The sequence below is a fragment of the Eleginops maclovinus genome, chromosome 5, assembly GCF_036324505.1.
Source record: "Eleginops maclovinus isolate JMC-PN-2008 ecotype Puerto Natales chromosome 5, JC_Emac_rtc_rv5, whole genome shotgun sequence".
In the NCBI taxonomy this organism is placed as follows: Eukaryota; Metazoa; Chordata; class Actinopteri; order Perciformes; family Eleginopidae; genus Eleginops; species Eleginops maclovinus.
In genome coordinates, this window is record NC_086353.1 from 19,860,289 (window position 1) to 19,875,742 (window position 15,454).

The 15,454-nt window shown below is 40.9% G+C and overlaps 2 protein-coding genes across 3 annotated transcripts; both read right to left on the reverse strand.

Annotated features, from left to right (window-relative positions):
* Positions 1–412: 412 nt before the first annotated feature.
* LOC134864511 (nocturnin-like) lies at positions 413–14,796 on the reverse strand. Of its 2 annotated transcripts, XM_063883550.1 has the most exons (6): positions 14,649–14,796; positions 10,391–10,644; positions 4,663–4,775; positions 3,560–3,725; positions 2,170–2,501; positions 413–1,700 (listed from the first exon to the last, which is right to left on the reverse strand). In XM_063883550.1, the coding sequence occupies exons 3-6, from the start codon at positions 4,765–4,767 to the stop codon at positions 1,179–1,181; spliced, it is 1,125 nt and encodes a 374-aa protein (XP_063739620.1). In that variant the 5' UTR covers positions 4,768–4,775; positions 10,391–10,644; positions 14,649–14,796; the 3' UTR covers positions 413–1,178. The 2 variants fall into 2 exon arrangements, with proteins under 2 accessions (XP_063739620.1, XP_063739619.1); XM_063883549.1 differs by lacking the exons at positions 10,391–10,644; positions 14,649–14,796 and adding an exon at positions 5,882–6,083.
* Positions 12,027–14,637, reverse strand: LOC134864495 (coiled-coil domain-containing protein 175-like). Its single transcript, XM_063883519.1, has one exon. The coding sequence runs from the start codon at positions 14,260–14,262 to the stop codon at positions 12,046–12,048; it is 2,217 nt and encodes a 738-aa protein (XP_063739589.1). The 5' UTR covers positions 14,263–14,637; the 3' UTR covers positions 12,027–12,045.
* Positions 14,797–15,454: the final 658 nt, after the last annotated feature.

Here is a 15,454-nt window from a genome sequence, read left to right on the forward strand (position 1 = left end):
GTTAGTGTTTCCAGCAGCTGGTGTATGCAAATGTTGGGGCTGGACTACCGTATGTGACGTCACACACAGGGATTGTTGTAATTCACCCGTTTAACCGCTGGGATATGCATATTCATGATTTGCACGTGAAGGAGGAAACAATGGTGTTTGAGGTTCACGGTATGTCAGTTCAATGTACCGAGCTCTCCTTATTCAACTATGCCAAGGGAAATACAGTTTTCCATTCTATGGCACCTTTAAAACAATGTCAGAAATGTGTTCGATGTAGTTAAGTAGAAATCGGTCCGGGTTCTAACGGGAATCACTGGATGATCGGGGGAACATCCCTTTCATTACCAACCTACCATTTAAAAGGCAAGACATCGAGAGAGAGGGGCATAACACCAATATGCAAAGAAACATCAAGCTCAACTGAAACCACACAGCAAGAACTTTATTCTCACTGTATACAACGGCAGTGTGAATCACAACATTTATTAGTGTACATTTTATAAGTGTTAGGAATGACAACACGAGATTTTCACTACACAATTATTGTGTTATAGCTTATAGATTATAAAAATAAAACAAGCAAATTCCTCTTTTCAGTTACACTCCTTTTTTGTGACCGTTTCAATCCCTGGCTCTTTAAGTCCAAATGTCGAAGTGTCCTTGGTCAACCCTAAATTGCCCCCAAAGGTATAGCCATTGGTGTGTGGCTATATCTTCCATTAGTGTCTGAAAGAGTGTGTGAGGGAAAGTGTTGACATGTAGTGCTAAAGCCATCCAAGAGGACAAGAAAGGCACGATATAAATGCACCATCACCATCCATTTACCAATACTTACTATTTAAATATTGCTATCATCAATACTTGTACATTGGAACACCCATTACATTAAAAATGGAAACATTTTTTATTATTTGTGTTTCAGACCAGAGGTCCGGATCGGTATGCTGGTGCATAAATCACAGTGTTACCCTTTGGGGAGGTAGACCATGTTTTTGCAGCTTGTATCTCTAAAGTGATCAGACTCTCAATCGAGTTGCAATTCCCAATCTATCTCTCTAGTTTCTCCGTGCCCCGTCTCGATCCCTGTGACGTCTCATCCTGGTGCTTTCTCCTGGAGAGAAGCCAACCAGGAGCCGATCGCGACGTTTTTTCTCCTCAGTGTCGTCCCTTCCTTTCTCTGCTTCCCCTCACTCGTTCTCCTTAAAGCTGATGTCACAGACCAGAGAGAGATGGTCGGACGGATAGCTGAAGGACGGCAGCCTGTTGGGCCCTATCTGTTCCTCAGTAGGCATGTCCAAAACTGCTTCCACTCTCAGTGTGTCCCGACTGTACCAGATGTAGTCCAGGGTTGCGCAGCACTCCCCCGTAGGACGAATCTTCCAGGTTGTGTACTCGGGCTCAGTGGACCCGTCCTCACTGAGCCTCTTATAGGCAGAGTCCAAACCGAGAGGCGATGCGGCGAAACGTCGGTACACCTCCTCGGTTGGGATGGCGTTGAAATCTCCGCATATGAGCAGAGGAATGTCGGAGATTTGGGCGTCTGCGGAGTCGTCGGCGTGTTGCTGGACCAAAGTCTGGAGATGTCTCAGCAGGTCGGAGCCCTGGGCGCTGCGGAGCCACTCCCAGCCAGACCGAGCCTTCAGATGGGTCGCCGCCACGCACACGCATCTCCCCGAGCTACGACAACGCAGGATCGTCACCACAGCGACCTGCGGCAAGAGGCGAGCGTGTAAGAGGTGCATTTTCATTTTATTTTTTACATTATCAAACACATTCAAACCCTTGACATCGATGCAAATGGCGTGTAGAGGCTAAAATTGCAAAATTCATGCCAGAGAGAGTTTCTCTCCCACACTCCTTTTGTGAATTACTTTACTATAATTTGAATTAATAAACAAAAAGTTGCAGCAGCAGGTAAATTACATCTACATTTAAAATTAAATGTAAAGAATAAGTAATGAATTGCAGAAGATGAAACAAAACTCTACTACGACATTTATTCAGACATAGTATTCTATACTTTTTGATGAATATAAATTCTATTACTTTTGGTAAAAGTTTATTATATAATTTGTTTTAACTATGAATTTTGTATTACATATATGAGCATACATGGTGACATGTTTTGACATATCACTTTTTTATCCCACACTACAGTAAACCATAAATTCCTCCCACCTGATTGGTTGGAATCCTCATGGCAGAGAGCCGTAGGTTAACGCTGTCCAGGAACTCCAAACGCGACTCATCGAAGAACAGTGCGCAGCCGTCGGGGCCGTTGTTGCCCTCCACATCCAGGCACGGGGACCAGGGTTTTGGGAAGAAGTGGCTGCTGTAGCCCAGGCCTGCGAGGACCGGCTGGAGGGTGTCATAGTAGTGGTCGACTTCCTGCAGACACAGGATGTGAGGTCGGTAGGTGAGGATCTCCTCTAAGATGAGGTACTTCCTGCGGGACCAGCTGAGGGCCTCCGGGGGACACTGGACAAAACTGTCAAGCCCCTCGCCAAGAGCTGCATGACGGTAGGGAGAGAAGAGGATTAGCGTGGGGATAAACAGGAGGAGCTGAACAACAGTTAGCCAGATAGGGGCCCCATTCTAGAACCGATCCCTACATCCCCCCCCGGCATTACGGAGAATACACCACCTGTAGTCACACTCTGCTGAATGAGGCCCCTTTAAAGTGGAGGGTGTAAACACAGCGGCCAGCTTCGGGACAGGCTCCCCTCTCTTAGGCAGGAAGAAGAACTGCCATAACCTTTTATAACATGGTTGCAAATGAGCATCCCTTGGACAAAAATAGTATATAACAATAATTATAAAGTTCTACAAAAAGTGGGCAATCACAACAGAGCTGGCCAGCTAACCAAACAGGGCAGAATGGGCTCTGGTTTCAGACGGAGGGTGGAAAGAGGTGCTGCAGCACAGGCAGTATGAGAAAAATAAAGAGCTTTTTGTTAAAGCATGTAAACATGTCACAGTAGAGTCAAAAAATACAAATATGAACCTGAAAACGATCATTATATGTCCTCTTCAAACAATTATGTTTTGTTAAGTCTGTAGAATATGATTGGTCGGTCTCAACTCTGCAGTTCCACAATACTTAATTAAGAATGGTATTTTAGAGCATTTAAGCCTAACGAATAAAATAATTCAAGTTTGTTTGTTACAATTAATTGTGAAGCCCCAGTTCGGAATTGGTCCAGAGTTTTTATCCTGCAAGAAATTAGTTTTAAGAAAACACATACTTTTTGAATATTGCTTTTTATTTTACTTTTTTATTTCATTTTTTTGTTAATTTTCAGTTCCAGCCGTTGGTACGCAGTGGAAGAGACCATTTTTTTAAATCAACAAAATCATTTAAAATCAATATTGTGTTGTTGGTTTATTTATTATGTAACCGTGTAATAAGCGGGAAAAAGAAAACCTTTCCCCTCCGGTGTTCTTTTTTCACTAATGACCGCCTCGCTGCACATTATCCCTTATATAACTGTAACAATTTCTAATAACACTCTAACTAATCCGAGCCCACAATCGCGTGTGTGTATTATTCAGCCTGAAAGCAGACTACCTTGGGCCAGTATGTTCCACTGCATCACCCTGATGGAGCTGCTGGAGGCGCCGTCTCCATCCTGGAGCTGTGTGAACTCCCTGTGGAAGCGAGGCGCTCGGCCCCTGAGGGCCTCTTCACACTGTTGAAGCAGCTCCGCGGGACATACAGGGGACCCCTTCCGCTCCTGCAACACAGACACAACACATCATTGCTTTGACTAAATATATTTTTTTAACAACTTTTTATAGATTTTCCCAGCCATCTATATAAGATGAAACAAACGTACAGATACAAAATATACAAATCAGAATCAAGTTCATTGCCAGGTACGTTAACACTAATTTGATTTGGTCTCTGGTGGTGCAAACACAAACAATCTGAGAAAATAAGAAGCAATAGTAGGTCAAAAACATATCGATAAGGCCCCAGCCGTGGCCCAACTGGCTGGGGCACCTGCACCGTACACCGGCGACCCGGGTTCGATTCCCGACCCGTGGTCCTTTCCGGATCCCACCCCGACTCTCTCTCTCCCACTTTGCTGTCACTCTCTACTGTCCTATCCGATAACTATTTATACTATATATAAATAATAAAATATTTTTTTAAAGCCAAAAAACAATATATCGATACAAAATATACTTTTTAAAGAAACTATTTAGCATTAAAAAAGACAAGTATTTACTCAAATTTAAATTTAAAGGTAAAAAACAAAAAACACTTAGGACAATGAAAATATGGCAAACTGGACTCTTTTCTTTTTACAGAATTCTGACTTCAATCTCAGAATAAACCTTTTTTTTTTTAAAACAATGGTCAGTTCTCAAAGATACATTTCAAATGTGGCCCTAATCCTCTTCCATAATTAACAAATAGAATGTGATGGGGTTTCCATTGTGTAAAAACCAATTTTTTGGACACTATTCTGTTAGTTTAATACATTGAGTGAATCATTATCATTTAGCAGTACAATGTTTTGGCTTGACTCCGAAACGAAATCTACGTATGTACTAATAATATTTTGGTTACACAGAAAGCATTTTGGGCTTGGGATGATCCTTAGCTTCTACTGCGTCACTTTTTTTTACATTTGTCCTGTGAGCAGAAGAGGAAGAGCCACTGACCTGACAGAACGCAGGATCCAGGTTTGTGTCTGCAGGCGGGGGTAGAGGAGAGCTGCTGTGGGGCGGAGTCAGAGCACTGTACAGCCTGGTGGCCCCTCCACCCATTGGACACACTAAAAGGAAGAGAAAGGAAACAGACGGTGAGGTGTTTGAGGATGGAGAATAAAAACATTAAGCATTTTTGTAATTTGAATGACACATTTGTGGCAAAAAATTGGAAACAGATTTGATCATGTTGTTTGACGGCACATTTTATTCAAAGTCCTAATATGTATTAGCACCCTGTGTTCAAGGGCTCAAACAGAAATCATTTACTTGTTACTCAAAGTAAAATAACATTATTCATTTACACAGGATGTCCCGTACACAAAGCAAAACATGGTAACACTAGAAATCTGATTAATTCAGAAATGTATGTCAAGGTTAGAGAATCTCCCTCTGGGGGGAACTTGGGGATTTTAGCCTTTGTGGACCATTTACATGCACAAAAACCTATATAACACACTACAATGAAATACTGGGGTGTATAACGTTGATAATAGTAGCTTTAAAATGCATATTGCTAATGCTGTTAATACTGTTTGTAAACCAGGCAGTATGAGAACAGCACTTTAAGGAGGCCACTTTTAATTTTACCACACCCACACACACACACACACACACACACACACACACACACACACACACACAAAACCTAATTTCCTCCAGGGAATGCACTCTGAATCTGATTTCTAAAAGCAGACTACATTTATTGCATTAATACAATTTCAGAGAGAGCCATAAGTGGAAACTTTTCTAACATTGCAAGCCACAAATAAAACATTTTAAAACTGAGAAGAAAAAGCATGTTTAATTCATACCAAACTGATACTGAAAAACGTTTCTGCTAACTTCTCCTCGGCTCCTCTACACCATAGCTATTGGACTACAGGAAACAAAGTCACATCCTGTTTGATCACTGACGTTCAGGATCAATCCAGTTGTGAGTGATTGAGCCACACACTCTCTGTGACAAGAACCAGCTTCCAATTATTTCCACATATTCTACATAAAAACTGACTTTTGTTGTCTTTCTGGGTCCATGTTTATCCATATAAACCAGCCAGACCAAGTATTAAATAAACAAACAGCAGCACTATAACTCAGACACACAGTACAGCTGATATGATGCATCCAAATGGTTTAGTAATAAGTAAAAGAAAGAATAGCTGCCTCTTACCAATAGTGTCCATTATGTCCACGGCTATGTCCACTCTGAATTTGAGTTTGTTCTTATTGCGTCCTTTTAAACTCTGCTAATACCCTTTTTACAGACACAGTTTGTTACGGTTAACTAGTTTAAGCTTCTGCGTCTGAGCAGAAAGGGTTTTTCTGTGAAATTGGAGACAGTGACAGATGTGTTTGCACTCGCACTCTCCACTGCTGCCTATAAAGCCTCGGAGGACAGGGGGGAGACTAGGAAGTATGTACGTCATCAGGCCATATGGAGTAATTCACGTCATGTGTTGGAGTGAGGGAGAATGGGATTCACTGCGCATCCAAACAGCTGCTCTCTCACAGTCCCACACACACATAGGCCTGAGTGTGTGTGGGACTGTGAGAGATTACACATTTTAGATCGTCTCACCTTTGCATAAACAACTAACAAAAGCATAAAACCAGAGTAACATGGAGTCGAACCCTCACAAAAACACAAATTGCAACAATGATTGCATGACTAAACCAATAATGAGTGTGTGTGTGTGTGTGTGTGTGCGTGTCTGTGGTTTGTAACAGTGACTTCCTGGGTTTGCGTGTGTTAACGACACTTGGGTCACTGTGAGCGCAGTTTACCGTCACTTGTATTACACCAGAGTTCAATGTTTTTTTCCATGTGCAGTAGTGCTAGGTATTATTATACCATTTAGGCACTGGAATAAAACTAGCTGAGCAATTTGTAAACTGTGATTCTAGGCTCCCCTAAAACTAATTAAAACTGGGTTGGTTCACATTTTTAAGAATAACATTTTATTTAAAATCCCTGTGAGAAAAACTCCCTCTGGAAGGAACTTTGGGAGTTTAGCCTTTGCAGACCATTTACAAAAACCTAAGACACTACAGGAAAGGGAGAAAAAACAAAATAGGGCCTCTTAAAATGAACTATTTCCTTATAATTAAATTGGGTAGTTCACACAAAAAGCAAAGGTGGGGAATAACCCTTTATGTATATCCTTTGCATTTTTCTCTCTTACAATTTTTTATAAACCCCTCTACATTTTTAAAGAACTCTGTGCAGCCTCCAGCTGATCCTTTTGATGAATATAAAATATTTCTCTTGTGTCCTTGCTCGTTAAAATAATGTTTTATAAGCAGAGACACAGACACAGTTTTTCTCTCTATCGTGAGCCCTTAATCCAACAAAATGGAGTCAAGGAGCGATCCAGCGTGTTGCTTTGACGTCAATGTGTCAGCACACAGACGAGCGCACATTACAGAGATCTAAAAGCTGTGCTGACCTGTGAGTGGTGACTCACGTCTGTAGATGCAGGTCTGCTTATTCTCTGAACATTAAGGAGTCACAACACATCATGGTGGGTGCCCACGTTAGACGGACCACAGGATTTCTACAGAGCAGAAGTGCCAGAAAAAAAACACCTTTTAAAAGGCACCTTATTTACAAACAGGGTCAATGTGCATTCATTGATAAAGTGTGAGGGCAGCGTGACTCATATTCTGTAGACAACCTCTTGTGGCTCCAGGCAGGAATAATTAAGTGTAGTGGTGTGTGTGTGTGTGTGTGTGTGTGTGTGTGTGTGTGTGTGTGTGTGTGTGTGTGTGTGTGTGTGAGAGGGTGTCTCTATCCTTTAGTGACATATTGACATTTCCACATTAAAGGGCAGCTGCCACATGATATTCAAATGTGAGGGCGTGTCTATGTGCGCAAGTGAGTGTGTGAGATCTTGTCCCCATAGCTGAAACCATTTCCAAGTGATGTGTGTGCATTTGAGATCTTAAAATAATACTACTGTATTTACAAACAGACGTACTTTTGGAGCATTTGAAGAAAATACAACAGTCTGCATGGCTGTGTTCACAAACAGAAATTGAAAAGAGAATTAAGTTGAGAGAATTAGGTAATGAACTCAAACGAAACCCTGAAGATGGTAGGGCATTGGGCTCCAAACATAAATAAACCATTTTTGATTAGTTCTGAATTGACCAGGATGTTAGCACTCGACGGTTAGCATCGCAAGCACTCGCGTGTTAGCAACGGCTTTAGCTTTTTCCATTGGACTTTGATTATTGGAATATAAGTATATACTACAAATAAATACACTTGAGCCTTTTTATGTTAGGCTATAAACAAACTACATCCTGGTCGCATGGCTTCGCGTCAGCGGGCTAATGTGGATGCAGCTAATGTCAGGCATGCCGACGTTAAAGGTGCTTTCACATGTTACCCAATTTACTGACCACGATGAAAACAGCCAGATAAGTTTTGTTTGTGTGGTGATCACCCTTGCTAGCTTGCGCAACTTAGCACAGCTGTTATGTGATTGGTCGCATGTCGAAAGTAAACGGTAAACAAGGTCAATGTTTCAATTATTTGAACTTTTAGCGGGCAATTTCGAGGTGTGGAATGCCAAGGGTAGCTGTTCTACCAAGTCAGGCTGCGCATATTCTCTAGCATTTACCGAGCATCATGTAAATGCAGCTTAGGTGGTCAAATTTAGTAACTTTTTACCAACCGCTGTTTAAATGACTCTGGAATTTGGATATTCATCAGAGAGTTATTAAACAATAACAAAACGTGAAAATCTCATAGGCTATTGTTAACCAAAGACCTTGTTTTGGGCATCTTAGCAAAAAAAGTTCTTCTAACCAACAGATATGTTCCATATGGACTCCCTTTGGAAGCTTGGTCCTACCAATGTTTTCCTTCATCATTCAGTCTAAAAGGCCTATTATGATTATTGCTTGTTTAGTTTTCGCCTTTATTTTTCCTGGAAATTTAAATTCTCACTATATCATATGATTGCATGCTCTGAGTCTGTTAATAAAGGTGTTTGTTCATACAATGCTTGTTTGTGTGTCTTATGATGACTATGACTGATCTATTAAAACTTGTGGAACAGATGGGTGTTGATGGATGCATTGCAGTTTAGTATTATGATACTTTGTCTCTAACAAACAATATTTTTAGCAATGCATCCTAAGCAGAACATGAATAACTAAACCAAATGTCATGGCAATCCAAAAAATAGTTGACATATTTCAAGCTGGGCCAAAGTTTTATTTTGTTTTATTTACATTGAAGGTCGAGACTGGAATGAAAACCATAACCTGAAAGTAGAGCAAAGGAACACTTTTTAAAGAGGACATATTCTGCTTATTTTGAGGGTCATATTTGTATTTTGTGCCTCTACTGTGACATGTTTACATGCTTTAATGTTCAGAAAAGGTCTTTATTGTTCTCATACTTCCTGTGCTACAGCCCCTTTTTTCACCCTCTGTCTGAAACCAGAGTCCAGTCTGCTCTGATTGGTTAGCTGGCCTGCACTGTTGTGACTTAACCTATCACATACAATTTGTTAGAGCACTAGCCAATAAAAGGCAATCATTACATAGTGATGTGATTATGACATTCAGGCAGGGAGGGTGTGTGGGAAAGAAACTCCTTCTGGAGGGAACTTTGGTATTTTAGCCTTTGTGGACCATTTACATGCACAAAGACCTAAACAACATGTAGGAAAGGGAAAACCCCAAAAAGCATAGGAAAGGGAAAACCCCAAAAACCAAAGTTCACCAAAGATATGCCATCCAATTTCAATATTTTCTTAAATTGTACAGCTACACAAGTGCATATGCATGTTTGAGAATATGTGTGCTTCAGACCCTAAAGTCGTCAACATGTATGTAATGTAGTTGGTGGTATTAAATTGCTACTTTAACACCCCAACCTTTAGAGGGGGAGCCTACATACACATGATGCATCAGTAAAGTAGGTGGCAGTTCTTTTTAGTTGTGAACAAACAGGGAAAGGATTTTTGCAATTAATAAATCCAGTTGTTAGAAGGTGATGTTTCACAGAGAATGATGACCTTTTTAGCTTATTTACACTAGCTCAAAGCAGCTAATTTGAGTATTCTCTATAAATACTTCAGCAGACATTACTTGGATATAAAGTCAACATAAAAACTGGTTTGAAAACGGTCATTTTGCAGCGAAAAGACAATCACTTGTCAAATTCATTTGAAAGATTACATCACTCAAAAAGGGTTTCAACTTTACAGCAGCATGAGCCAACAGAAGATAATGAGTGGAAATCATCAAAAAAGTTCCAACGTCCAATGTGACACAGATAACCACAGAAGAAAAAACTCACACGCAGATACAATACTGATTTGTAAAGAAGCCACATATACAGCCGCAGAAAAAAATTAAGAGACCACTTCAGCATTATAATTTTCTCTTGTTTTATTATTCATAGATATGTCTTTGAGGTCAATTTTTATTTTTATTCTATTCTATAAACTACTGACACATTTTCTCTGTGTTGAAATTCAACAAACATTGGAATGGCTGCCATGTATGGAGAGATAAAGATTTAAGAAAATGTTGGAGTGGTCGGAGCTGTACAGCCTGTTGTCAGCCCCAAATATATCTTATGATGTTGAGCTACAGGCCCTGTCGTAGCAGATCACATGACACAAACAAGTTCAGAGCAAAGTTTACTTCAAAGACTAACCTTCTTTACTGGAAATAACGGCAGATTTCCTCCAGCTCCACGTAGGCGTGTGCAGCTGCGCCCTTGTGTTTCAGCTTTCTTTCTCTGCGTCTGTGTGGTCCATAATATTGTGCGACACAGGCGGCGGGAACGTACTGTTTTCGTTTAGAGGGAAGGGGGTAGTTGTTTGACCCCTCGAGCTGCAGAGGAAGGTCACAGGTGAGAAAGAGCCAGTCTCCTCTGCCACCTGCTGGTAGGAGCGAGTGTCAAAGAGCCTGAAGAAAGAAAAGTTGAGTTTAATTATATTTACACGCTGAAAGTCAGTATGACAGCTGATGGATGTAATAGGCAGAATTTAATAAGGGGATTTTTTAAAAAAGTTTGTTGCTTTGTTTCTTTCTTTTTTAGCAAGTCTTAGTAAAGTTAAAATAAGAAAAAGTTGTGTGGAAATACTGCGTTCCTAAAACAGGTTTGTAACTAAATGTATATACATATAGTAATAACAGACAGTGTTTATAACCTTTGACTATTTGAGCATTATAATATTGAAGCCCATTTTTGCCAATATGATGTGCTGGAACGTGGAACTTATTATTACTTAGTAAAAATAAATAAATAATATATTCTATAATAATAAAAATTTGGTTTCAAGAAAGTTCAAATTAGTGGAGATATTTGAAAACTCATTCTTTTTCAAACTATTTGATTTCTATAAAACACTCCACAACAGTTTGAATAATATAAACATTTTGCAAATCATCCAAAAATAGTTTTGGGATTTTCTGTACCAATTTCAACCACATCCAGTGAAAAATAAGTCGCTGGTGAGACTTACAATACACTTCTGAACATCACACTCTTACATTCATTATTTAAAATATATCTTTAAAGAAAATTCACAAGTTGAACAGAGAGCTCTTGGTGAATTGGTATAGAATGACCCAATGAAGAAATGAATCATGTTTTTTGGTAGAAGTCAAAAGAAATATTCTTACGTCTACTATTACTACTTAAAATATGCTGTTTTAATATTGAGTAGAGCTTCACCGATTAGTCGACTTAGTGTTAAATTGATAATAAAGGGCAAATATTTTGATATTTTATTAAAAGTTATTTATTAAAAGTTGTTTTTTTAGGCAAACATGGCAGAAAACGCCGTTTTTAAGCATTTTAAATAATGAGATTTTTCTCTGTTTAATATCATATTAATATCTTTGGGCTAAAATAATAATAATAATAATAATAATAATAATAATAATAATAATAATAATAATAATAATATAATAATATTATTATAATAATAATAATAAATAGGCATTTAAAGACATCACCTTGGACTTTGAGAAACTGCAATCGACATGTTTCACTATATTCCAATATCTTTTATAGTCTAAACGATTATTGAAGAAGAATTTAGGTAGTTATTTGATGATAAGAATAATTGTTGGTTGCAGGTAATATAAAGTATATTAGATGCTGTATTAGAAAATTGAATATGCCATATGGATGCCTTTTACTGAAGTCTAAACATGTATATGAGCCTGAAATGAAAATAAAATTAAGAGACAACACCTTATAATTTCTTCTTGTTTGCTGAGCTTTATTCTTCTTTTATATATCAATTTAACAACAACATTGGGAATTCAATGCACAGATTATCTTTATTCACAGAGACACTAGCTCTGCTGTTGTACAGTAGATTTATCCCCCAGCCGCTTGCTGAAGTCCAACATCAGATCGTGTAAGTGTGTTCTGATGGTGCTTAACTGCTCTCTCCTGGTCTTCAGGTGGTTCAACATGGCGCTTATGGACTCCAGCAGAGTACCGTCACTGTCCTGACAGTCCTGGATCATCTGAAAATCCGCTCTCCATGCTTCCTGTAAGCGCTCAAACAAGACCTTTGTGTTCCGCTGGAACCGGTGAACCTCCTGCCGGTATTGCTCTTTGTCCTCCCTAGCTCTGGTGACATGCTCTGTCATCTGCTGGATAGCGAGGTGCAGCCGGCTGTTCTCCATGCTGACCTGCTGCAGTTTCACGCTATTGTCGTAGACGCTTATCTCCACAGCTCTCATCTCTGAGGCCTGTGTTCCGAGCATGTCCATGTAGCTCCTTCTCATCTCCTCCAGCTCAGCCTTCGTCTCCTTTTTGGGCTGCAGCAGGGAGCCGGTTTCCTCGCCCAGCTTCTGGATTGCCAGCTCCAGCTCACTCCTCTTCCTCCTCAGCTCGGAGGTCAGCATTTTCAGCCTCTGGTGCCTGGAATGCTCTTCATCTGACTTCACCTCCACGTCCTTCAACAGCTCGTCTTTCTCCTCCACCTCCCTCTGCTTCTCCTCATGGCTCATGGTGAGAGTTGCTACCTCCATGATGCACTGCTCTATTTCCTCATGGCATTTAGTCTCTTTTTGTCTGAACTCCACCTCACATTGTGTCATGTGGCTCATAAGCAAGTCAGCATTTGCGCTTTTGGGGTGGCGCTTTTGGAGCGCAGCCTCCTCTTGTCGGAGCTCCTGGTATCTCCTCCTGGTGTTGCTGATGTCTGAGTTCATCTTTGCCACATGTTCCTCCTGCTTCGCCTGCATCTCATCCAAGAGACTCATCAGCCGCCTCTTTTCGTCCTCGTAATGTTCGACGTTCTTCTTCTCAGTATCCACGTTGTCGCACAACTCTTCCTGATTCCTCTCAAACACGCGCTTTGTGATCGTGTCCGTTTCCAGGAGTTCTAGGATCTGCTTGTCCATCTCTTTGATCTCCTTGCTGTGTTTGACCACGGAGGCTATGCGCTCCTCCAGCTGCAGCCTGGATCTCTCCAGCTGCTGCGACACGTGGAAGTGCTCAGCCCTCACTTCATTCTCTTCTTTGCGATGATGCTTGAATATCTCATAGATTTGAGCCAGGGATTCTTGACAGATCAACCTGGATTCTCGACCCTTCTCCATTTTACCTTCCACTGTGGATATTTCCTCTTTAAGACCCTGGACAGCGTTGCTAAAGGCTTCTCCTAACTCAAGCAACTCCTTCTTCAGCGTTTCTCTCTGTTGCCTCAACTCTTGATGCTTTTGGCTTTCCCCCTGCAGCTGTTTCTCGTTCTGGCACCGAGATGCTTCCAGTCTTCGTAAGTTGCCCTCCAGCTTGGACAGGTTAATCATGAGCTCACCCAGATGATTGTGGGTTTCTTGTTTCCGGTCATTAAATCCGTCCAACTTTCTTCTGCTCCTCCTGATCACCTGCTTCTGCCGTTTCATTTTCTCCTCAACCTGGTCCACCTCTGTGGACAACTTGCCTTTTTTCACAGAGAAGGACTCCATCTCCAGCACCATCTTCTGCTGCAGTGTTATTTTGTCCTGTACGACAGCAGCAATGCAGGACTTCAGATCCTCTATCCAATCACGTGTTCGATCCAACTGCATCTGCAGCCCATACTTTAGGGTGATTTGATCATTCTGAGCTGCTATGATGTCTTCGTGCCCAGCCTTCACTTGCTCTCGCTCTGGGTGCAGTGCTTTGTTCTGGCTCAAGAGGACTTCCTGTCTCTTCTCTGTGACTTCCTGTAGTTGAGAAACTGATTTGAGGTCTTTGTGCAGCTGCTCTATCTGCTTAGCGTTAGATGCCCGGGCTGCTGCTAGATCAGCCACCAGTTGCTGTCTCATTCGTTCTCTTATCTTGTTAATTTGGTGCCTTAACTTGCTGTTTTCTATGGTTTCAACTTCTAAATGTTCATGAGTGGCACGACGGTCAGCTTCCAGTTCAGTGATAGCCGCCGTTATCTCCCTCAGGTTGCTGCTGGCTTCAGGTAAGAAAGGTACTCTCTCCTCTTTCAGCTGTTTGTCCAGCTCCTTTAAATGCTCCAGAGCCACCATGACGGCAGGGAAGTCGGGAACCAGGCAAGAAGCCATTTTTGTTGTATGTGTGCTCACGCTCAATGCTATGTCTGCAGATTAAAGTTCAGTTTCTATCACCGATAACTTGTGATTGGGGTTGCCATGGCAACCCCTACCCCACCACGAAGAAGACAGCTACGGCAAGTCCGAAGGGCCATGATGCTGTTAGCAGTGCCGGCTAACTGTCTGAACGTGGAAATAACAACAAGTATTCTCAGCCCCTAAAAGCTTAATTTACTGCAAGAAACTAACGTGACGTAGAGATAAAGCTATAACGTAGGATAAAGTCCAGTGAGCTTCGCATTTGATCATGTGTGGTCATAGCAAAGAGCGACTTCTGGTCATAGCCAAGAGCGACTTCTGGCCTGAACATACCAACACAAAGCGAGTTTAGTGCTTACCTGATTTGCAGCAAACACCGAGCTGGCCTTTGTAAAGAACCTCGGCTTTCCAGATGTGTGTATTACTTGAAAACAGAAATCAGACTCCTCACATCTCCATGAACTCATCCGGTATGATCAACGCCAAACTGTAGATGGCAGCAGCAGGAAAACGAGCACGTGTTGCCAGATTTCGAGATTTCACGTCAGAATCAGAATACCTTTAACAGTCCCACCGAGGGGAAATTTGCATTGTTAAAGCAAAAAGAGCCAGAGACAGCTTAATGTTACTCCCAAGATACTGAAAAAATATATATACAAGAATCACACAATAGCAAAATACACAACAATAAAAGTATAGCAATCAGTAGTGGTGGAAAGCAACTTAGTATATTTAGTTAATGTACTTAAGTACAGTTCTGAGGCACTTGAAGTTTACTTAAGCATTTCCATTTCCTGCAACATACCCTACCTGTATTCCTACATTTCAACGGGTAATAATTGAATTACTTTGTACTAGTACTAAGACATATTGGTATAGATTAACTTAAAACCATTTTTGAAGTGATATGTGATTAGAAACAATCAGCTGCTACTACTATAAATAATGCAATATAATACATATCATTATTAGATGGTATATTCTTCATAATGAGTAAGTCATTGCCATACTGAGTCTGAGTATGAAGTTTGTGAGGTCTATTGACAACAGAACCTGGCAACCCTGACATGTCGCAGTATGTTGTCGTCGGTCTACCGAAAAAGACGTAGAAAGCATAGAAATAGAGCAGGTAGAAGACGTGATACCAATTCAATTTATGTCATCC